The sequence below is a fragment of the Arachis duranensis genome, chromosome 9 (assembly GCF_000817695.3).
Source record: "Arachis duranensis cultivar V14167 chromosome 9, aradu.V14167.gnm2.J7QH, whole genome shotgun sequence".
Classification (NCBI taxonomy): domain Eukaryota; kingdom Viridiplantae; phylum Streptophyta; class Magnoliopsida; order Fabales; family Fabaceae; genus Arachis; species Arachis duranensis.
Window position 1 is genome coordinate 116,262,542 of NC_029780.3, and position 24,527 is coordinate 116,287,068.

At 35.3% G+C, this 24,527-nt stretch overlaps 2 protein-coding genes across 2 annotated transcripts; one reads left to right on the forward strand and one right to left on the reverse strand.

Annotated features, from left to right (window-relative positions):
* Nucleotides 1-6,514: 6,514 nt before the first annotated feature.
* LOC107467829 (uncharacterized) lies at nucleotides 6,515-16,395 on the reverse strand. Its single transcript, XM_016087036.3, has 14 exons — nucleotides 16,138-16,395; nucleotides 13,310-13,514; nucleotides 13,144-13,205; nucleotides 12,521-12,598; nucleotides 12,351-12,429; nucleotides 12,156-12,226; nucleotides 11,837-11,938; nucleotides 11,061-11,150; nucleotides 10,115-10,189; nucleotides 9,881-9,913; nucleotides 9,565-9,642; nucleotides 9,220-9,285; nucleotides 8,655-8,767; nucleotides 6,515-6,891 (listed from the first exon to the last, which is right to left on the reverse strand). Exons 2-14 carry the CDS (start codon nucleotides 13,368-13,370, stop codon nucleotides 6,873-6,875), a joined length of 927 nt encoding a protein of 308 aa, XP_015942522.1. The 5' UTR covers nucleotides 13,371-13,514; nucleotides 16,138-16,395; the 3' UTR covers nucleotides 6,515-6,872.
* Nucleotides 16,396-18,034: 1,639 nt separating this feature from the next.
* Nucleotides 18,035-18,811, forward strand: LOC127741628 (protein FAR1-RELATED SEQUENCE 5-like). The gene is made up of 2 exons (XM_052254432.1): nucleotides 18,035-18,492; nucleotides 18,577-18,811. Exons 1-2 carry the CDS (start codon nucleotides 18,035-18,037, stop codon nucleotides 18,809-18,811), a joined length of 693 nt encoding a protein of 230 aa, XP_052110392.1.
* The last annotated feature ends 5,716 nt before the right edge of the window (nucleotides 18,812-24,527 follow it).

Genomic DNA, 24,527 nt, shown 5'->3' on the forward strand with positions numbered 1-24,527 from the left:
TAATTTTAGACATTTTTAATCAAAATTTCATGTTACAAAAGCTTTTGAAAAATAGAACTTCAAAATAACTAAGTGATGCATGCTATGCTATGATGTCTATATTATGGTAGTTATAATAACTATAATTAGGGGTGGCAATGGGCAAATAGAAAAAGATTTTTGTCTTATTCGATTCCGCTTTATTCTACAATAACCCTAAACCGCCATACTCCTATCTGTAGATAGTTAATAATTGAACCATAACCCGCTCCTATAGATACCCTGCTCTGCTCCTATCCGTTCTTATAATTGTTAAAATTTAACAAATAAAATTAAATTTCAAATTTTATACAACCATCATCATATACATAGTATAAAGTAAAAACTTAAATATAATATAATATTATTAATTATTTTACTAATTATTTTACGTATATATATATATATTTATATACATCATATATATACTCAGGCAAGTATTACCTAGGTCGTCACCCATCCACCCCCCTCTGGGCTGCTGCTCACGTCCTACTAAAAACCCGCTCCGAGCAAGTAAGGGCGAGATGGATACCCGCGAATTCAGATAATGTTGCCATCTCTAACTATATATCTTAAAAAGTGTTGTTAAAATTAAAATAATGTCTCTTACTATTTAGCAACATTTTTTAATTCACAAAATAAAAAATATTACCAAAAATATATAAAAAATATATAATTTTAATTTTATCAATACTTGTATAAGACTTCACCTAACTAATTTTAGAGTTTAGGTTTTAGTATTTAAAGTTCATAATTTTAAAGCTTAGATTTTAGAGTTTAAGATTTAAGGTTTAGAATTTAATATTTATACTTTACGGTACAAGGAGCACATTAGCATTCACCATTTTATCTCAACTTCAATAAATACTATAATTTTAGATATTTTTAATCAAAGTTCCATGTTACAAAAGCTTTTGAAATCACAACTTCATATAACTAAGTGATGCATGCTATGATGTTTATGTTATGGTGGTTATAGTAACTATAATTAGGAGGTGGTAATAGGGCGGGTAGAGACAGATTTTTGTGTTACCCAATTCCGGTTTGCTCTACAATAACCCGCTTAAAACCCATCTTACTCCTATTTGCATGTAGTTAAATGTTGAACCCTAACCTGCTCCTGTAGGTACCCCACCCTGTCCCTATCTGCTCATATAATTATTAAAATCCAACAAATAAAATTAAGAGAAAAAGAGCAATAGGTCTCTGAACTTTTAATTCGTGGACAATTTACTCCCTCAGGACTGGAAAATACAAAACGATCCCTGACCACTCAAAACACCATACGAATGGGTCCTTCCATTCAATCTGCTCTCTAATGTCAAACAAACAAGGCTGATGTGGCGTCCATGTGGCGATAACAGAGTGATGTGTCTGCTACGGTTTAGAATGAGATGTTGACATTCATTTGGAGGACAAGAAGGTCCTTCTGCGTCCAAAACGATGATGTTTTAGGAGGTGCCCTAACTCTCCAAATTGATTCCAGACACCATCGGAGTTGTATAGTTAGAGGATTGTTGTGTCTAGGGCTCCATTCTATGGCCAGTGAAGGAGGTTCCTCGAGCACCCAACGAGTCCGATTGCCGTCTCACATTCGTTGCGTGGAGGTTGGAGGCGAGAAGGACGACATTGCTCCGATGTGCAAGTGTGGCGTGTATGCTATACTGTACAAGTTCAGGACGCCAACTAACTCCAACCGGTTGTTTCTTGGGTGATCCTTCTTCAAGGTAACATGGTTCTATGAAGTTTGAAGCAGGTTCATGTGTTTAATTGAATTTTGATTTTATTTTTGATGTTGTAGTTGAAAAATCCATCCTACTACAAGTTCTTTGTCTGGCTTGATGATCATGTTGCAAAAATTGAGGGTACAGATAAGTCAATTTGCGACAACGAGGTTGACAACTTGGAGTAGTACATGTGCAAGAATAAAGTAGAACAGAGAATGGTTAACTTGGAGAAAAAGCTTGCTTATCTAGAGAGGAAGAAAAAAATCTAATTTGTTAGTTATTGTTGTATGTCTGTTAGTAATTTGTGCTGTTGTTGTTGTTATTAGGTGTTATTAGATGTTGTGCATTGCTGTTTTGAGGAACAATGGCTAGAGTTGATAGAATGTAGTTATGTTTATCCTTTGATGAGTGATAATATTTTGTTGCTGTAATATCATGTGTTTAAATGGCTATATATAATATCCTGTTGATGGTCTAAGTACGTAAAATTCATTAAATAATTTGGTTCATTAAACATTGAACTATAAGATAAGTTTGAAGGATTAAAATCCTAACAAAATATCATAAGCAGTCTCATAACAGGTTACCACCTGAGCACCATAAGTTTGCTAAAATGATACTAGAATGCATAATACGCCAAAAAAAAGCTTAATGTCAAGTTTCACATCAACTACAACTAACTTCCTAAAATAATATCATTTCTTGGAATTGTTGACTCCTGGGGTAGCGATGAACCTAAACATTCTTTTAATTCCAGTGCTTGCTGTAGCCAAAGTCTCATCAGATGGTCCTCTACTTACTTCTGTAGTTGGTTGCTGTGGTGGTTGAACATGTTGTTTGTCAACAACCTTTCTTCTAATTGGTTATTTTGGTCTCAAAATTCTATTGGATGGCCTTGCTGAAATTTTGGTTGGATGTTTGAATGGTACTTGGCCTTGCCTTGCAGGGACTACAGAAACAGGCACAGATGGAGCTTCTGGAGCAGCTTATTGTTGAATCATATTTGGAGTTGTGCTAGGCTGTAACTTCAAGATAAGTTCTAGATAAGTTCAAGACAATTTCTTCAAATCGATAGGCAGTTTTCACGTCTTATCCCAATAGAAGATTGGACAGTGGAGTTCGAATCAGAATAGTTCTGGTTGGTTGATTCAACTAAATTTTTCTTTTCACTCTGAAACACCATGTTATGTTCATATCATAGATGAAAAGAGACACTAAAGTCATCAAACAAATTTAAAAGATACAAGTAGGTCTCTTAGAACTTTTAAAATGGACAACTAAATCCTTCAATTTTTTATTAGGGGGACATAAAGATCCTTCACCTTGTTAGGTACCTCTGCCTGAGGACTGATTGTGATAGTGGTAGAACCACAAGTGAAAGGTTGTTAGTGGCCTTCTTTGATTTCTTAGTCTTAAGTTTTTAATTTGGGTTTGATGGCACACTCTTGCAGGTCTTATAGTTGTGCCATGTCTGACCAAACTTGCTACATGTCACATAGAAACTCCTCTTCAATTTTTCACCTTCAATTACAGTTTCTGCTGGGTCTTTCTGCCTATTATGGACTTCTGGACAACCGATTAGCCTTTTAATGACAGGTGCATCAGGCCTAGTTTGATCCGTCCGTATTCAGAACTCTTCACTAGTTACAGGCTGGATGAAGTGTTCGTAAGTCTTCTTTAGAGATTCCATGTATAACCATGGATGCACATAATCTTCCATGTTATCATATCTTTTCCTAATTACAGCTACGGCATGAGTGCATGGCATTCTTTTTCCAGAAAACCCAACAACAAGGTAACAGCAATGCAAGTAACAATAACAGAAAAATACAAACTCAAGCAATGATAATACGAGCAGCAAGGCAAAGACAACAAAAACAAATTCAAGCAATAATAATATCAGCAGTAAGGCAAAGACAGCAAAAACAATGATAGAAATACAATTTCCACTAAAGAAAATAGAAATCCACACTGACCGGTTAGTTGCCACCTATTATATGTGCATGTATGCTTTATCAGATCCACATCTAATTTAGATCCCTTGTAGGTGACCTCAAAATGCTTGCGCTCGTTATCACCAATCCACTCTGCAGTCCTTTTGTTACTTGGCTTGACAAGCCGCTTCAACCTTTTCTCTTTAACTAGTACAAGCTTTCCGTGATGGCACTCTATTAGTCTCTTGTGTTGAACTATACGCCTCATGAGATAGCATCGCAATTTCTCGCACATTGTGAGTATAGGCTTGCACCTGTACTTGACAATCTTAGAATTGAAAGACTCGCATATGTTGTTAGTCAGGTTGTCAATTTTCGGACCATGGATGAAGTAGGCTCTTACCCATGTTATAGGATCAAATTTCATTAGGTATGACCAGGTATCCTGATTAACTTTCTTCATCTTGTGCCAAGCTCAAATATGCTTTCTCCAAAGCCATACTGTTCATCAAACTCAAGCCAATGTGGTTTGTTCCCTTCATCCTCCGATGAGACAGAGGTATGCAGCTCCTCAGATTCATACTCATACACAATGTCCTCATCCTTTGTGTCTATATCATTGACATACTCTGCAATGGCTGGCCTCATATTGGGCTCCTTAGCAGGCCTAACTCTATTGGGCTGTCTTGTTGGCCCACTTGTGTTGGGCTGTTTAGCAGGCCCAGTGAACTTTGAAGAACCTTCTCCAACTGAGCCACCCTTCTTGCTTTAAATCTCTGTGTTTTAGACATATTTGTGACTTTTTTTTTTTGCTTTTCCTTGGGTTGATGGAGACACTTGTTTTCTCTTCCCTTTGGCAGCTCTAACCCTTCTGCCCTCATCATCATCTTCGCCACTCTCACTCCCACTTTCATAACCAGGAGGTGGTAGTTTATACAGCTCATCTTTCTCACTGTCATCACTATCATCATTAGCAAATGAGTCATCCAACTTCTCCAACTCATTTGGATCGACTTCTTCCTCAATCTCATTATTTTTCTCACAAGCACCATCTGCCATCTGAGGTTGATCAACAGGATGATAAAAAAAATGTAAAACTCATTCGTGTCTTTGTTCCTTAACTTAGTCTGTCGCATTTGGTTGATCCCTGCATCCCCCTTCAGTACATGCAACTCTGACTCTATATCTTTGCTTTTCGGATCATACTAGTAAGCCTCCTTATACAATTGATACCCCAGTCCTTTGAACAGCGTGACTAGATCTCCGAAATTGACAGAATCCAAGTCCATCGGTGAAAACCTCTCAACTTGACCATGCAGATAGACTAACTCACCGGTATGTGCCTTTGAAAAGTAGCCCCATGATGGAACACAAGAACACATAATACATCATACATCTGTAACATTTTTCAATACACAACACAACACAAAACCAAACATTATTAACAAAATATCCGAAACCTCACTAAACAATACCCGAAAAATGACTAACCCCACAACTAATTAGCTACTACCCTCACTTACAGTCCCCATAAATCTCATCCTACAACATATATCACAAATAAAGGGCATAAGCAAAACAAGTTTCAACAACAATGTACTTACTAATTTCCATGGCGGACGCAGGTAGAACAATGAAGCTTCAATGGAACTGCTTATGGAACAATAATGATGACAACATGGAGATGAAGCGTTGTATTTTTTGGAGAAAAAACGTAAGTGCTAGGGCTTCTTATAATTGTCTGTGATTGATATGGGCTCATTGGCATATCTCATAAGAACCGTTGCACAACGTTTTTCGAAACGACGTCGTCTTAGTGCACAAGGACCAATATATCCCATAACTTTCTACAGCGGACCACGTCAGCCCCGTTCACAGCATCTTGGAGACACGTACCCACTCCTACGCCATATAAGCGCCACGTAATATGAATCCGTAACATGTGACGAAGCAGATTGAACGAAGGGATCCATTTGTACGGCGTTTTGAGTGGTCAGGGATCGTTTTGTATTTTACAGTTCCAAGGGAGTAAAATGTCCACAAATTAAAAGTTTAAGGACCTATTTGTTCTTTTTCTAAAATTAATTTTCAAATTTTATATAATCATCATCACATACATACCATAAATTAAAGTAAAAACTAAAATATAATATAATATTAATTATTTTTACTAATTATTTTACATATATCACATATATTATACATTAAAATTATATATATACCAGAGTAGATATAACCTAAAGTCCTAAACCCGACTTCGTCCCACCCCGCCTAGGATCCCGTCCCACTAAAAACCCGCCCCAAGCAAGTAGAAGCGAGATAGATATCCACAAGTTCGAATAATATTACCATATGTCCATCTCTAACTATGTTGTCTTAAAAAGTATTGTTAAAATTAAAGTAATGTCTCTTACTATTTAGCAACATTTTTTAATTTAAAAAATAAAAAATATTACCAAAAATATATATAAAAAAAACATAATTTTAATTTTATCAACACTTGTATAAGATTTCACCTAACTAATTTTATTTTAAAATATGTTTAATTTTCAATTTTATGTATTGTTTTTATTTTGAAATTTTTATTTCCAGAATTTAATGAAAGAATATATAAAAAGATATTTTTTTTTCTATTTACTCTCGTTTAGTCACAGTCTTAAAAAAATAAAATACTGAATATAAGAATGAAAATAGAAAGACAGTCAAATCTTCTTTTCTTTTCTTTTTTTTGCCTCCTTTTTGCATGACAAAACAACGATGTTTACAAAAATTAATTTTGTAAAATGTTTTATGTTACGTTTTCTTTTAAAGCGTTTGCAAAAATTGCCTATTGAATTGCAAGAATTCATTTCCAGATATTTCATAGTAAGATGGTGATCATCCAGCTCATACATTAGAAGAAAGCGACCCATGATGACAACCTACGTAAAACATACTATGTTAAGACACGAATTACATACATCTGGAATACGATAGGCTCTTGGCTGCACCAATACATGAGCTTCAAGAGAAAACTTTATTTACAATATATTACTTCATCCGCTAGTTTGAATATAAAACTTAATCTAGTATCAATATTATGTAGATTCAGAGGGAGTATATATCAGCGAGTGAGCTTAAGTTGCTGCTCGATTACACCCAAGCAGTGAAAGAAAGCCCGCTTAGAAGTTAGGTGACCTAGACTTTGTCATCATCACCTGGTTGAAGCAGCCCTGTAAAATCAAATAAGCACGTTCAGGGGGGAAAAACATTAATGTATATGAGCTACAAACAGATATGAACTATGATAAGCAACCATGGTTGTTTGATCCATAGCCTATATACGGCTGCTAAATATGGGCAAGATCTCAACCATTTTGTTTCTCCCCCAATGTCTCAGGCTATCTAGTCTTTGGGTTTTACACTGCAATTTGTTGTGTCACATGCAGAGGTGCACTAAAACAAGCAACAATTAAACACATAGCAAAGGGAAGATATCCATTTCTATTATCTATTACTAATTTTAAAATCAAAATGTGCCACATGTCACCTCAAAATTGCAATTGAAATCAAATCTTTACTTTCAAAATTTAAAAATTCTCCTCTCTTCCCTCTTCCTTTCTCTATCTATCTCATTCCTTCACCCACTCTATCTCTCTTACATATATCAATGACCAATTACAAATTTGACAATTAAAATGTGCAACATAACATTTTCTAATTGCATTCAAATTAAATTAAAATTAAAATATTAAAATTGAAATATAACTATATTATATATTATATATTAGTAACTAATTTAATAACCAAAATGTGTCAGATACTTTTTTATTAAAATTGAGAGAATATTTCTCTTCAAAATTAATAAACTCCCTTCCTACATTCTCTTATCTACCTCTCTTTTTCTATTTCTCGCTATCCTTTTTACTCTATATATAATTTATAATTTATATTAATAATTTGATAAATCAAAATATGTCACCAGATATCTTTTCGTTATAATTAAAATAAAATTTTTCCTTTTAAAATTAACAAACTTCGTCTCTCATTCTTCTTTATCTTTTTCTCTCTTTTCTTTCATTTTCTATTTTTCTCTACCTTTCTGTTCTACAAAAAATAAAATTAATAAAATAATATAATTCAAATAAAAAATATTATTATTATATTTATGTACATAGTTTTTTAGTTTTTTATGCATATTTTTTAATTTTTTTATTTAGTTTTAAACTTTTACTACTTATCTTTCTAATTTATACTCACTTTTCTTCCTTCAAATATTTATTATATATAATTTAGAGATAATACTAATGTTGTGATTAAAATTTACAATCAACATTAAGTTACTTAAAAATAATTAATTTTGACTTAATCTTATAACTATCAATATAATTTTTTTTATGTTAATATCTAATTATATTTTTATATACATAGGGAGAAAAAATATTATTTTTAAATAACAAGTATAAAAATTAATTATTTTATTTGTGCAATAGACTTAACACCTAATCAAATGTAAAAGTATACACATTAAATTTTTTCAAATTTTAGATAAGGAATGTTAAAATTAATTTAGTAAAAAAATTAAACTCTTTCACATGAAAATAATAACTAAAAATCTTATCATTTGACTTTTTTTTATCTACGGAGATCCTGGTCTTCTTAGCCGACATAGACTTTTGTCCCCTACGATATTTTTGTAAAGATAGTTTAATTCTATAAATATTTGTGCCATAATCTATAATGTCAGAACAAAACCAACATAGTTTTAAAATATTTATATTCCCGTAATATTATTACGGGTAAAAATACTAGTTCTTTAACATATCAACGCCAACTTAAATTGGTGGTGCTCTTCATACCTACTAACCTACCTAGGGTAAACCGGGGAGAATGGTGCCATAAAAAACTTAAATACCATTGTGATTTAGAATCTCAAAGCATTCAATACATGGTTCCCAGAAAGGGCAAGAAGATTCAAAGAACAATATTAACAAACCTCAGCAATGGCCTTCGCAGATGCTCTAGCTTATCCATGCCATCTGATAAGATACCGTCAGAGGCTGACCTGTCTAAATCACTACGCATTGTTTCCGCAATGTCTTTGAGTCCCTGCAAGTAAATCAGGATCACTGAGCATACTTTAAGCAGCAGCTTTCAAATTTAGTTTTTATCAAGTAGACAAATACCATAACCTTCTGTAAAAACTAGTGTCTTAATCATAGAAGATTATTAGAAGACAAGTCTGGATGATGGCGCCACAGCTAAAGTGAAAACTGAAGAGAACTTTCCACAATAGAAATAACTCCAGACCGCTTATTTGTTTCATTGGACAAATGTGACAGTTAAAAGTAAAAAATTTTCTGTGAAGATCTAATTCATACGGGAAGAGACTTCAGCAAATAAATATGTGAAGGATTTTCACCATTAACAATGAGAATAGGAATTAATAAATAAATTGAACCAATTAAATTTCATATTCACAACCATATTAACAGAGTAATACAAAGTCAATGTTCCACTGGGAAGAAAATAAGAGTAGAAAAAACTGAGTTAAAAAATACCATCAGACTTGGAGCTCCCTGATATGTGAGAACACTACGGGATTTTGCAGAAATCCTCAGCCGCTCCTGCAGATTATTCATTAATTTACATCATCAGATTATCCAAACAGGACAATGGAGAGATTAATCAATGATTAAGCCACCAACAGAACGATAAATTGTGTCAGAAATAGTAATTTTAAATGTCAACTATGAGTACTTCAATTTGTCCATGTCTCTCACTGTCACTTTAATACTCAGATGATCAATGATAGTCCACATTCTATACAATTTGCATATTCAGAAATCCAAACATAATTAGAGAGGAAGAAACAGCAAAGGTGAACATGATTAAATGAATCCAACCTGCAAGAATTCAGGTGGTTTGTGGGTTTTCCCATGTACGAAGTCGATGAGGTACGCCAAACCTTGATTTGCATCATCCTGAAGCAACCAGAATACTGGATCAGTATTTGTTTAGGTGAAAATTTTATACTAAGCCCGCATGGCAGTGTTTCTAGTAGAGAAAACCTAAAATTTCTTTCCATCTCATGGTGACATGGTGAACTTAGAATAAAAATTATGTACATATCATTTAAATACAAATAAGCGTAGGAAAAGCTTATGACAAAAGGTCAGAAATGGCTTTCAAAACTTAACAAGGACATATAAAATGTTTTACCTGCATGCCACTTAGTGTAGCCAATCTTTCATCCTGAAATACAGACAATGAATAAGATAAGAGGCAGCACATATATAATAAAGACACATAAAATGTAATATTTAACACTAAATACATCATTTTAATTTGAATGAAAATTAAAATGCACTCAACTCCAAAATCTACTTCAAAATTCTACATTAGCAAGGCGACAATGACAACTACTAACAAGCCAATGCACGAAATCAAACATACCAATGATCCCACTGTGTAATGCAAGATTCCCAAGTCATCATGGAAATTAGTAATTGTACTTCGAACCCCAGCAACCTGCATATCACGATGTTAACCATTGTTATTAACTTACTATTATCTTCCTTTCTCTAGTGAAATCTACAAACTATAGCATACACAACACAAATGAGTATGGCATTGGCAAACTACAATGTCTGGGACAGGAACACAGCTCACTTAAATGAGCTCATTAGAATCGTAGGGTAGGTTATAAATGAAACGATATGCATCTACAAATATATTTTGTTTTAAGTATTTTAAACCATATCTAGATGCTCAGAGTAATGCAGGAAAATTTTTCAGTGATTTGATTAAAGTAACCAAGTCAAATGCTGTCAGGTTTGAAAGTTCAGAATTTAGAATTAAAAAAGAATGTTTACTTGGTTTGAACTTTTATGATTCAAAGGTCAAATAGTACGTAAAAATAATAATTGCATGGTTAAATATTGTCAAACTGAATTTGTTGCAGGGATTCGATATATAAATGGAGCTTAAGGAATAAGGTAGAAAGAGCAAATGGTGACTTGGTTAGGAGATGTTAAGAAAAATCTATAGTTTGATCTTAACAATTACATTTGAAATCCTTGGGCCGTCAAGAGAAACCAAAACCGATGCTCCTAAAGAGCTTGTGAATCATTTGGAGAAAATATTTCATAATCAAAGACAAAATGTATCACACATAGACTAGTAACATCTCAAAATCAGATAGACTGAATTCTCAAAATGCCTTCCACAGGAAACCTGATCCTGCTGTTTTGCAGTGTTATGAGTACCTGCGCCTATTTAAATATGTAATTAAAGATGTACTGCATGTATTGTAATTAGCATGTTTATGACTTATGATCTAAAACTGATTGCATTGTGAACATGTGAAAATATAAGAATATGCATGTAACGAAAGACATACTTCATCCTTAATTGACCGTGCCAATTCATTCTGCTTGAGCATTTTGTCATCCAAATGTTGGATCCTCTGTGTCAAATGCTTCTTAGCATCCTGCCAGCAGAAGAATTGAGAAGATGAGTTCTAAAACATTTACACAGATTAGTTTCCATGTTAAAACAAAGGTGCTTTGATACATATGTCAACATGTCTGGGTCATGGCGCCACATGTGACAAAAATATTTCTAGCCATTTGGAAAAACACTTTATCCTGGAAACACAGTTTCTTCTTAATGGTCTATTGTTCCTTAAGGTCAATTAGCTATTCTGCTCCCTTTTTATCTTTCCAGTATTTCATGAATCAAACAGATCTTGAACTAAACATAGTTTAGACCATTGTTTGAAAATAGCTACCTCCAGGTAGCTCATTGATCAGAAATCAGGCCATAAAAGATTTAAAAGCTTTCATGGAGTTGGGAATCCTACATAACATAAACTTCAAATCATCCAAGTTTTTAAGGAACTTTCACCCTAACACTCATGGAAACTTATTAAATTCTTGATGACATTTTCTCTTGATTTTATACTAAGTTTGAAGCTTGCATAGACTAAATATTCTATCCAACTCTACACTGTGCCTATAGACATATACTACATCTTATCTGTGACCATAATAATCATTAATGATATTTTTCAATAGAAATCAAGTCAAACATAAGTGAAGGCACATAGTATTCAATTCAGCTGTGCTAAATGGTATGAAAATACAATAAAATTACATGCAGTTAACAGAAACCTACAGCAATGACATCTGAGGCATGCTGCAGCTTTTTTGTCAAATCTGAAACAGCTTTTTCCATACTACGTTTAGTGACATACATAAGATCTGAGAATGAGATTCCCTGAAATTCGAAAGGGAAAGAAAAAGAATCAGTATCACAAATAATCATTGAGGCCACAATGATAAAATGGAAAAATCTATTCAAAAGAATTCTGGGTGATTAAAATAGCTACAATTTGCAACCTTAAATGAAAAAAGATTTTGAAACAATAAATGCTCATAAGTCAGCAACATACCAATGGAACTAAGAAAAAAACAAACCAAAACCAATTCCATACCTTCCACCACATGTAACCATAACCCACAACACCCAATGCAGCTGCTGGAACCACAAGTGAAGATAAGTTACCTGCAGAAAAGGATAAACCCTTAAAAAACAAGGAATGGGGCAGAAAAAATAAGAGACTCTGAAAAAATACCACATGGCAAAATTAAAAAAAAAAAAAGAAAAAAGATGCCACTATATATATTACTTTCTCCAGAACCCCCATTGAGTACTGTAATTGGCCTGCTTGATGTTAACTGCCGAACTTCATTTGCCAATCGACGCACCTAGTGTAGAAATCCAGCATTAAGTTAAATAATTTTTTCAAGTGTATTCCGGAAACAAAGGCATTTATACCATGATCAACCAGCCTGTTACCTGCGCAGCAATGGCATCAGCATATTCACCTTCACCTTCACTGTGATCGCCAGATTTTTCCCATCCCTTCACCAACAACTAAAAAAACAATAAAAGAAGAAAAAAAAAAACTTAGAAGTGGGGAGAAAAAGAAAGGAAAAAAATTATTATAGAATCAGAAACAAATACCAGTATGCACGACAAAGTGCAAATCCTATAACTAATTTATCAAAAAACAGAGACTACCAAAACAACTTATACTAGCTTTTTTTTCCCTTTTCTGGTACACAACTATATAGCTCTAGTATGACACGAACTCTCCAAAGTTCAAATTTGCGGGAACCAGAGCCATACTCTGTTACAACTACCACTAACCTAGAAAAAAAAAAGAGCGATCATTCGAAACCCTAATTTCCCTATTCCAACACAACCTCCTCAATTTCAATACCAGTGCACTAAATACATCACCAGAAAAAAAATAGATTGCAATCAAAGCATATTTGCAATTGAATTTCAAAATCAAAGAAGAAAAAGAGAATAATAATAATAATAATAATAATAATAATAATAATAATAATAATAATAATAATCGAAGACTTGATACAGACAATGAAGTGAAGGATGTGAGATTATGTAAGCAATACCTGGAGCTCGCCAATTAAATCGGAAAGTTTACCGTTCTTGATGAGGACGGTACTGGTGTAGCCTGAAAGTGAGAACACAGTGGAATCAGATAACGTGAGGTAGGTGTATATAGAGAACAAACTGGTTGCGTTGGGTGCATATCCGATTCAGAAGAGAGAGAGATACCAGCTCCAGCTATGATGAGAATCTTGGAGAAGCCGATCCCGCTTTGCATAGCCATAGCCATGGTTACGACTTACGGAGAGAGAGAGAGAGAGAGAGAGAGAGAGAGAGAGAGAGGGGTAGGTTCCGACGCCCTGTCCGCTTCTATAGTTGATTTTCTTCTTTCTTTTTTATCTTCTGGGTCGAAGCTATGAAAGTTGCTGACTGCCTGAATCAATCAAGGTTGCAAAAACCAAACCGGTTAAGTGAATGGTCCAATCAAAATCAAGGTTCTGAAAACCGAACCGGTCATCGAACCATTCTAGCTACTAGTTCACTGGTTTATAGGTTCAACCGATTCGACCGTGGTTGAACCGAAAAAACCGTTTTATAATAAAATAATAAATATAAATAAACTGATATCATATAACCATGCAGGCAAACTCAACAATTATATTGAATTAGGAAAAGTATAAGGTATAGTGTGAATAATTCAACCATCAATAAAATAAGCAAATTCACAACCATTAAGAAGGAAGATTGAATTAGTGAGAGGGTGAGCTTCTTACAACAGAAAAGAGGGAGAATTGAAACAACAATCAATGAAACAAACCAAACAATGCTAGCTGCCCCTTTCTCTATTCCTCTATTATAAACACACCAAATATAGTTATAGTCTAACAAATTTCAACAAATCCAAATTAATATACTCACTAGCAAGAACAATCTCAACAGCAAGAATCACAATAACAATAATTTAATGAATTAACAAGAGCAAGATTGGAATAGAAAAACCAACATCCTAATAACAAAAAACAAAAGCAATCTATATCCCAAGAATCACAATAACAATTTAAAAAATCAACAAATTAACAATTAAAAAAAAACACAGCAACCCAATAATCTGAAGAACAATAATAGGTATATGAAACAAACAACAACAAAACTTGAATAGAAAAATCCAACAAATTCAGCCACAGCAACCCAACAATTTAACAAATTAAGACAACAGCAGCCCAATAATTTAGCAAATTATCAACTTAACAAGTTCAATAACAAAAAATCACAATAAAACCAAAAATATTAAAGTAAACAGAGCAACAACATAACAGAAGTAAAAGGGTGAAGCATATGAATCTTCTAAATTGAAACAGTTATATGATGAAGGTATAGACATAGGGTTCCTGGAGAAGAGGTGGCTGGACCGTTGAGGAACTGGAGAAGGAGTGGTAGGACCGTCGCGGAACTGGAGAAGGGGTGGCTGGACCGTCGCGTAACTGGAGCCGTGGAGGGTGGAACGCGGCGGAACTGGAACAGAGGAGTGTGGAGCGCGGCAGAACTGGAGAAGAGGAGGGTGGAGCGAGGCAGATCTGGAGCAGAGGAGGGCTGGAGCGCGGTGGACCAGAACCGACGCGGCGGAACAGCGGCTGCTCCACGGAGAAACGACACGAGACGAGTTGCAGTGGGACGGCGGCTTCGAGCATATGCTTCGAGCATATGCGATGCGATGCGACGCGACGGCTGAGACGAGCGGAGACGACGCTAAAGCAGTGGGGCGACAGCTAGACCAGATTCGACGGCGGCGGTAGGACGGCGGCAGTGATAGCTTGAAGGAGAGAGTAGCGATGGAGGCTAGGGTTTTTTTCTTTTGAGAGAGGGATGCAGAGGGAAGATGAGTGGGAGACAGAGAGGGAGACGGTGACTTGGTGTTGGTGACAAGGTTTTAAAAACCGGACCGGTCATTGAACCGTTCTAGTTACTGGTTCACAGATTTATTGGTCTAACCGTAGTTCAACCGGAAAAACCGTTTTGAAATAAAATAATAAATAAATTAAAAACATCTGTATTATTATCTTATAAAAATATATTTTATAATTAAAATTAATAACTAAAATTATCAGAACACATTTCAAAAACATTTGAAATTCTTCCGAAAATATATACATTCAGCTGTGCTATATATAGATTGCTAAGCCTTGTTCTCTCTCTGAACTGCTCAAAGCTCATCAAACTAAGATGGAAGATTCTTCACAAAGGGAAAGTTAATCTAGCTTCAAATTTCCAACACCATATATTATTATTATTATTATTGGTGTAAGGTAAGTTGAGTTAGTTGATAAGCAGGTATGCAGTTGTGACTGGAGCAAATAAAGGAATTGGATTGGATGTAGCAAGGCAATTGGCTTCAACTGGAGTGAAGGTTGTGTTGACTTCAAGAGATGAGAAGAGAGGCCTTCATGCATTGGAGACACTCAAAGATCTCTCAGATTTTGTGCTCTTTCACCAGCTTGATGTTGCTGATCCTGCAAGTGTTGCTTCTCTTGCAGATTTCACAAACTGTTTGCTCTAGGGAACCAGAGAACATACTTATTGGACCAAGCAAGTAATGCTTAACTAAAACTGTGAGACCTAACTGAATATAAAGTAATTACAAGCATGTGACATGGCAACATAATGCGAAATGGGTACCCAATGCCCAGCAACTGGCTAGTTCAAAGCACATTAACAACATACTAAAAAAATTTAACAAATAATCATTCAATGATTTCAACAAAAACACCAAGCAGCGGCAGCATAGCAGAGCCACAAAACACACAACAGCACACCCAGAACCCAGAATCCACGGCAGCACACCCAGAACCCAGAATCCCCGGCAGCACAACAGAGCCACAAAACACACAACAGCACACCCAGAACCCAGAACCCACAGCAGCACACTAAAGCCAGAGCAAATCAATGATTTGAACAAAAACACAAAACCCTATAATCATTCAATGATTTGTTAATTTCTGAACAGAGAGTCAGAGAATAAGATGAAAAACGAAGAACAACTGCACACCAAAGCCACTGACCTTCGAGAGGGTGACGAGGCGACGGCGACGGCAACAGGACGAATCTGATGGAGGATGGGCACCAAGCAAGGAAGAAGACAGAGAACGGGGGTTCGATTTGGATAACGCCGACAGTAGAAAGAGAGACTCCTCAAATGGCCACGGACGGTCGCAGTGGGTCACTGAGTTCGGCGGCGGTGGAGGCTAGCTAGGTTTTCCCCTTTTGTTTTCTTTGGTGCAGGAACGAATGAAAGTAAGAAAGGAACGAGAAGAGACAACGCGATTTCTTCTTTTTTATTTTTTATTTTTTTCCTCTCAAACGACGTAGCATTAGGCAAACCGGCCGGTTACCGGTCCGGTCCAACCGACCGGTTCTCGGCTGGTTCAGCGGTTTTTATCCGGTTCTATCATGAACGGTTTCTAATGGTGGACCGAACCTTTTACAGCACCGGTTCCCGGTCGCATCGGTTCAACCGGCCAGTTTGGTCCGGTTTTCAGAACCATGGTTGGTGACGCTCTTTTTATTTTTTTTCAATTTTCTTTTTTTTTAATTTAAAATTCAAAACGGTGAGTTGAAATGTGAAAACCGGTCCGGTCCCAGTTCGGTCCGATCGACCGGTTCCTGGCCGGTCCAACAGTCCAATTCCGGTTTTTGAAATGAGCGATTATGCTATTTGTCCGAACCGTTTTTCTTATCGGTTCACGGTTCAACCGGCCGGTTCGAACTAGTTTTCAGAACATTGATCAAAATTAAACCATAATTACACCGGTTAAATTAAATATAATATTTAATTCTAAATATTTAAAATTAGAGAAAGGCTCTACATCCATGTAAAAATTACATGGATGGTATTCATATAACTTTCACTCCATGCCCCACATCCTTGTTTGTTTTACACGCGCCACTTATAACCTATATAATGAATCTTTATTTTGCTTTTTCAATGTTTATCAACGTAAACCTTCTGACACAACGTAAACCTCTTTCGCGTTCTTCTTCACGCTCTTCTTCTTCTTCTTCTTCTCTTCTTCTTCTTCTTCTTCTTCTTCTTCTTCTTCTTCTTCTTCTTCTTCTTCTTCTTCTTCTTCTTCTTCTTCTTTATCCTAATTAAATTTGTTGTTCTTCTCTTTCGCATTTTTCTTCTATGCATTATGGATCTGGATTGATTCAACGCAATTAGCTTCATCGTTCATCTTTTTCTTCGTTTTCTTCTTCGATCTGCACTTTTGAGTTGAAACAATGAATGAATCAACTTCAAATCAGTTGAATGACTACGATTTGGATTATTCTTCTGAAACGCATCAATTTGATGAGGTTTGGATTATTGAATTCTGTATCAAATTTAATGGAATGAAATTGCTAATTTTATTTGAAGTGAATTGAATGGACTGAGGTGATCTACATCTGAATTGAATTTAGATCAATTGATAATATATAACTGTGAGTAATTGTGAGTGTCATTAACTGTGAGTAACTCTGAGTAAATTTGAGTAACTTTTCGGTTCGATAAGTACTAAAGAGGTGGTTCATCACTTTCATATTTTTGGTTCAGTACGTAGAAAGCAGTCTAACAAAAATTAGACCAACATGTTTTGTTTTCTTCCCTAAGCACTATATAATTGTTTCACCATAATTAAGATTTCGGTTCATCATGCAGACCAGCTGTGTTGTGGACGAAAAATTTGTCCCAAAGGTGGGAATGATTTTCAGGACCCTAGAAGAAGCTAGAAAGTTTTACAAATATTATTCCAAACTTGTTGGTTTTTCTACCAAAATAAGGAACACGACTCGGGATGGAGACAAGATTAAGAATCAACTAATTGTATGCTCTAGAGAGGGGAGGTGGAAATCAAAGATATCTCCAACTTTGAAGATAAACCCTTATTAAATTGTCCGGCCAGAATTTACGTACACATAATGAAGGATGTTGGTCTTTGGACAATTTCCAAAGTTGTTTTGAATCACTCACATCCTTGTTATCCAAACCAAGCTGAGATGCTCAAACAACACAGGGAGCTTAGCATGTTCGTGCGTCGCACCATTGAAACCCATGAGGAAGTTAGAATCAGACTGAGCAAAACCTACCAATCATTTGTGGCAGCAGCTGGCAGCCACCGTGAACTAGGTTTTATAGAAAAAGATGTAAGGAAATACATCACAAGGGAAGTACGGAATATTTCAGAAAAAGATGATGCCAAAGAATTTGGGAAGTACCTAGTAAGAATGAAAGAAACGAACCAAAATTTCTTCTTTGAACTCAACCTTGAAGGCGATCACTGCATTAAACATGTATTATGGGCTGATGCAAGAAGCAAGAATGCATTCGATTATTTCGGAGATGTGGTTTCATTTGATACCACATATAACACAAATAGGTATTCGGTTCCCTCAAATATACTTTTGATGTTCAGTGGTTGTACATATTTCGGTTCACCATAGTGTGCTTGTTATTTATGCAGGTACAATTTGGTTTTAGGTTCTTTTATTGGTGTGAATCACCACGGGCAGTCCACACTTCTTGGATGCGCGCTGGTAAAAAATGAGGACATTCAATCATTCAAATGGCTATTTGAGTGTTGGCTACGTTGCATGGGAGGGAAGGCACCAAAAGGTATTCTTACCGATCAATGCGCATCAATTCAAAGGGCAATTAAGCTATGCATGCCAACAACAATTCATCGCCGGTGTATCTAGCACATAATGAAGAAGATCCCAAGCAAACTAAATGGCTACAAGGGACACATTGATATTGAACAAGAGATGAGCCATGTTGTTTGGAACTCGTACACAAAATACAATTTTGACAGAAACTAGAACGATTTCCTCAGAAAGTATGGTCTCGGAGGCAACAAGTGGCTTTTAGGTAATTGAGATTTCAATTCGAATAATTTTTATGCTTATATATTTTTTTCCCAAAAGCATGCATGTTTTCGGTTCACCACAACTTATAAATTTGGTTTGGTTTGCAGAGCTGTACGAGGATCGGCATATATGGATTCCGGTTTACTTGGATCACCACTTTTGGGCCGAGATGAGAAGCACACAAAGGAGCGAGAGCATGCATTCATTTTTCAACAAGTTCATCACATAAAATAGCTCCTTGAGACAATTTGTGAAGCAATACGATAATTGCCTCGCAAGCAGAGAACAAATAGAGAGAGAATTCGATGCTGCAGATTTTCACACTATGATACCATGTGCAACAAAATCAGCAATAAAGGCATAGTTTTAGTGTGTATATACCCATGAGAAGTTCAGGGAAGTTCAAGATCAATTTAGAGGTAAAGTGAATTGTATCACAAGATCAATGCATTCCACCTTGGGTTTCACAACATATGAAGTCATAGAGCAGGTTTCCAACTCCACATTTAACAAGTTTATCGTCACCTACGATGCAGTATCACGAGATGTAAAGTGCCATTGCTTGATGTTTGAATCTAGGGGCATATCGTGCCGCCATTCCCTAAGCGTTCTAAGCTTTGAGCGAGTGGATAACGTGGCACCTAAATACATATTGGAATGTTGGAGCAAGAACATAAAGAGGAGGTATACACACATCAAGAGCAACCAAGATGAACCTGTACTGGAGCCAAGAAGTAAGAGATTTAATAAATTGGTGTTTCGGTCACACAATATATGTGAATTTACATCCGAGTCTGAAGAGTTAACCAGAATTTTGCACCAAGAATTTGACAAGGTCATGGCGAAGATGGAAGAATATCAAGAGAGAAGGAAAGGAAAAAGTTTGTTAACCTACGAAGAAGCGACATTAAGCAATGTGAATGATCTTCAAAGCCCACCACGTATCAAAACAAGAGGTCGGCCCAAGAACAGACTTGGATCAAACCTGGAAAAAAAGATCTCAAATGCCATGAAGAAAAAAAAAAGACAGCTCCATGCGAGGTAAAATTGACTTGCTTTTGATTAGTTAAAAATTCAATTGTTCATTTTCCTAATATACAATTAATTATGTCTTTTGTAGTTGAACCTTTTAGACTCTGGATCATCGATTCAGTCAAGCTCCACTCTTTACAATACACCAGATATGAATTATCCAAGACAAGATTTTACAAGTTTTAGTTTTTATTAATGTAAATTTTTGTTCACCCATGAGCAAATTTCGGTTCACCATAGTTATAGCAGGTTTAATTTCTGAATGTTGATAGTCTTTAATGAATAGTCACTTTTTTTGTGAAATTCTATATTGATATATGCAATTTTTCAATTCGTCTAGTGTATTAATTTCTAAGTTGAATAATAAGAATTTGTTTTTTGGTTCATGGTTCAAAGTTCAGAGTTCTGATAGTAGCATTCTTTTAAAATTAGATCTATGTTATGTTGCGATATGCACTTTTACGATTCACCAGTTGCATTAATTTTGGTTCATTGTGTTTTTCGCATTTAGGGTTTAGGGTTTAGGTTTTAGGGTTTTAGGGATTTAGGGTTTATGGGTTCAAGGTTCTGGTTTTAGTGTTTAAGTTTAGGGTTTAGGGATTCAGTATGTTTCTACCTTTTGGTTCACCCAGTGTAGTAATTTCGGTTCACTGTGTTCTTTTGGAGTTCATAATGTATTGGTAATCACCCTAATTTCTTTCACTGTGAACCTACAACAAATAGTAGCCAGACAGTTCCAACAGATATATAACAAGACAAGGAGTAATTCATCTTGAATCAGTATATACATTAACATTAGATCCATAATAATATTAACATTTACATTAATGTTGACATATATACATTCAAAAGAAGCAGTGTTTACTTTTTTAAACAAGTTGAACAAAATATTGTTAATTAGAACCATTCAAACTGCACTGGTTTTGAGATTCATTTGATGTTTCTGAATCCGTTGGAACAATTTTTTCTTTTTTCATGAGCCTCTTTTGTCTTGTTCTTTCTGCCAGTATTATATTGTCAAATTTCGATTCTGATTTGGATTCCAACAAATATTCTTCTTCCGAAGAAGAATCCACAACAACACCTTTCTTTTCTTCTTTCTCCCTTTTTCTTTTCTCTTTCCCCTTTATTTGCTTTCTATACAGAAGTCCCTAAAACACAAAATTATTTAGTTAGCAAAATATTTGAAACAAGGAAATACAAAAACAATAAGGTTAATCAAAATGATCACAAACACTCAACCAAATTCAATTCATGTGATGAATAATACGTGATAAACATTCAATTATCAAGAAAAATATTTCTGCATACACAATGCTTCAAATCAACACATTACCATTGTGTCTGTTGCTTCCTTAAAAATTCGGTCGAGTATCATCTTCTTTGTCCAATAGGCCACCCACGGTGCCGGGGGAGCATCAAGTCCATCCAAGTGAGGGAACTTGGTTTCATGGAAGTAAATCAGCATCAAAACAAAAACACAGCCCTCAACGGACTGTTTCTTCCCCTTTCTCTTGTTTTCGATTCCCTTTCTCAAGAAGCTGAGCACATGACATGCCCAATCCTACTGCCGGATGTTGTCCACACAAAATATAGGCGGCTTATGGATCGCGGAGGCCATGCTTACCGTCGTCCACAGTAAGAAGCACTTCTGTATGAAGACGACAAAAGTCCTGCAGAATTTTTGCCGGTTCTCCTCCCCTTCAACACTCATATTTAGGATAGACTTTGTCAAAGTCACCAACATAACACATTTGAGGCTGTCAAATATTGCCTTGTCTTCCTTATTCAGTTTGCGATAGTCAACCCTTTTAGGAAAACGATCCCCTACAATATTTTAATAGCAACAAATGAGCCAAAAAGGTTCAGTTTAAATTTTTACATACCAATGAACCGAAATTAAAGGTAGCAATAAACTGAATTTAAAGGGAGCAATGAACCGAAATTTAAGTGAGCAATGAACCGAAAATAAGCAAGAAGTGGAAAGTGTATTACTTCCGTGGCTTATCCCCAGCGCAGTTGCTACCTTAGCAGGTGTTATGTATATTTTTTCATGGAGAGTTTTTAGGCAACCATGATACTCATCATAGCAATCAATCAATTCTCTTAAGAGGGCGTGAGATACCTTCATTTTTGGGACATGTGCCCGGGAACTGAATCTCATTTCTTCAACTATAGCTTTCTTTTCCTGACTCATATTCTTGAACACTGTTGCTAAATGATAGTATTTCTCCATGCAAAAGAAGTACTGAATAGAGTAACAACCAATTTCAAAGCCCTAGTTACACTATCCACTGAACTGAATGAAAATAACAACAAATTTCATTCCAAACCCTAGTTATACTGTAAAAATACATTCACAATAATTTGACTTTTTAAATGAAGCAAATCAATCCAGGAAACCTAAAATGCAACTAAGAGAAATGCGACATTACAAGATTTTAAGTGAACAGTAGTTTTCTCACACCTTTTGTAGTCTCTATTGCTATTTTCGTTCTTTTGTAGTTGTTCGTTGCCAAATTTTCTCGCTATTCTTCTACAATAGTGGTTTTTGCAGAGAACGTGACTAAAATTTGAGTGATTTTAAGAGAGATTTGAAGAGAATGATAGGTTTTGTGCGTTTTGAAGAAGAATTTTGTTTTTTTATAATGAAGTGCGTGGAAGTCACGTTTATTTTAGTGATGTTGGAGGCGGGTAAATTTATTTGGGCGTGGGTCAATTTGGGATTTAGGGGCTATGGGTTTAGGGTTCATTGTTTAGGGGTTCAGTGTGTTTCAAAATTTCGGTTCACCCCATGTATTAATTTCGGTTCACAGCTTTCATGGTTGAGGGTTTAGGGTTCATGATTAAGGGTTCAGGGTTTAGGGGTCTAGGGTTTAGGGTTCAGAATTCTAAGGGTTTAAGGTTTAGCATTTAGGGTTCAGAGTTTAATGTTCAGGGTTCAAGTTCAGAGTTCAGGGTTTAGGGTTCAAGGTTTATGGTTTAGGTTTTAGGGTTTTAGGGATTTAGGGTTTATGGGTTCAGAGTTCATTGTTCAGTGTTTTAGGGTTTAGGGTTTAAGGTTTAGGGTTCAGTGTTTAGGGGTTCAGTGTGTTTCTACCTTTTCGGTTCACCCCGTATATTAATTTTGGTTTACCTCTTTCATGGCTAAGGGTTTAGGATTCAGGATTAAGGGTTCAGGATTTAGGGGTCTAAGGTTTAGGGTTCAGAGTTCATTGTTCAGAGTTTAGGTTCAGAGTTCAGGGTTCGGGTTCAGGGTTTAGGGTTCAATGTTTTGTGTTTAGGGTTTAGGTTTTAGGGTTTTAGGGATTTAGGGTTTATGGGTTCAGGGTTCATTGTTCAGTGTTTTAGGGTTTAGGGTATAGGTTTCAGGTTTTAGGGTTTAGTGATCTAGTGTTTAGGGTTTAGGGTTCAGGGTTTAAGGGTTCAGTGTGTTTCTACCTTTTCGGTTCGCCCAGTGTATTAGTTTCGGTTCACTGTGTTCTTTTGGATTATAAATGTATTCGTAAATACAGTGATTGCAATCACTGAGAACCTGGAATAAAACAACATCCACACAGTTCCAACAGATATATGAATATTAATAATTGATACATACATTGATATTAAGAATAGATATATACATTAACATTGACATATATACTTTTGAAAGAAGCATTGTTTGCATTGTTTGATACATACATTGACATATATACATTTGAAGTATGCATTTTTTGCTCTTTAAACAAGTTAAACAAAATATTATTAATTACAACTAGTATATGCTATTTGCTATCTAAATTCCCAGATATGTATTTACAATAAGGGGTGGAGAGGAAAACAGACGGCTTGGTGAGTCTTATTGCTTCAGATTCCGAAATTACTTGGTCTCTCATTTTGTTCATTTCATGAAACAGAAAATGTGGATCATATTGGTATCTGGAGTCATTAATTTCCTTCTTCATTTCAATTGAAATGAATTAGTTGCATAAGAAATGAACCCAAATGAAATAAGAACAATATTATTCAAATCCCTAATCCTACTGTAAAAATGCAATCACAATAACCCTACATCCTGAACACATTAAATATCAAGCAAATCAAAACCACATTAAATAACAACAAATTTAATTCAAAGCCCTAGTTATACTGTAAAAATGGAATCACAGTAACCCTAAACCTAAACAAATTAAAAGGAGGCCATCGAACCAAAAAACATTCACTTGGTTAATCAAAATTATAAGAGCCACCGAACCAAAAAACATTCATTTGGTGAATCAAAATTATATGAGCTACCGAACCGAAAATTTTATATGTGGTCAATAAATGGTGATCAATTTTCAATCAACAAGAATAGTATTTTCTGCATGGAAAACAACTATTGAACAGAGTAACAACCAACTTCAAAGCTCTAGTTACAATATCAACTTAACTGAATGAAATAAGAAAAGAAAAAAGTTTATTAATTTAGAAAGTACTTACTTGTGTCCAAGCTTTATATTTATATCTCTTGCCACTCTTTATTTTTTGTGGATCT

Bases quoted from the DNA above. Each gene is read 5' to 3' on its own strand.
- LOC107467829 (XM_016087036.3), bottom strand. From the start codon at position 13,370: ATGGCTATGGCTATGCAAAGCGGGATCGGCTTCTCCAAGATTCTCATC. The intron at 11,939-12,155 runs GTATGGAATTGG...TTCGAATTTCAG, and splicing joins ATGGTTACATGTGGTGGAAG to GGAATCTCATTCTCAGATCT. The intron at 10,190-11,060 runs GTATGTCTTTCG...CGTGATATGCAG, and splicing joins CACGGTCAATTAAGGATGAA to GTTGCTGGGGTTCGAAGTAC.
- LOC127741628 (XM_052254432.1), top strand. From the start codon at position 18,035: ATGAAGGATGTTGGTCTTTGGACAATTTCCAAAGTTGTTTTGAATCAC. The intron at 18,493-18,576 runs GTATTCGGTTCC...TTATTTATGCAG, and splicing joins ACCACATATAACACAAATAG to GTACAATTTGGTTTTAGGTT.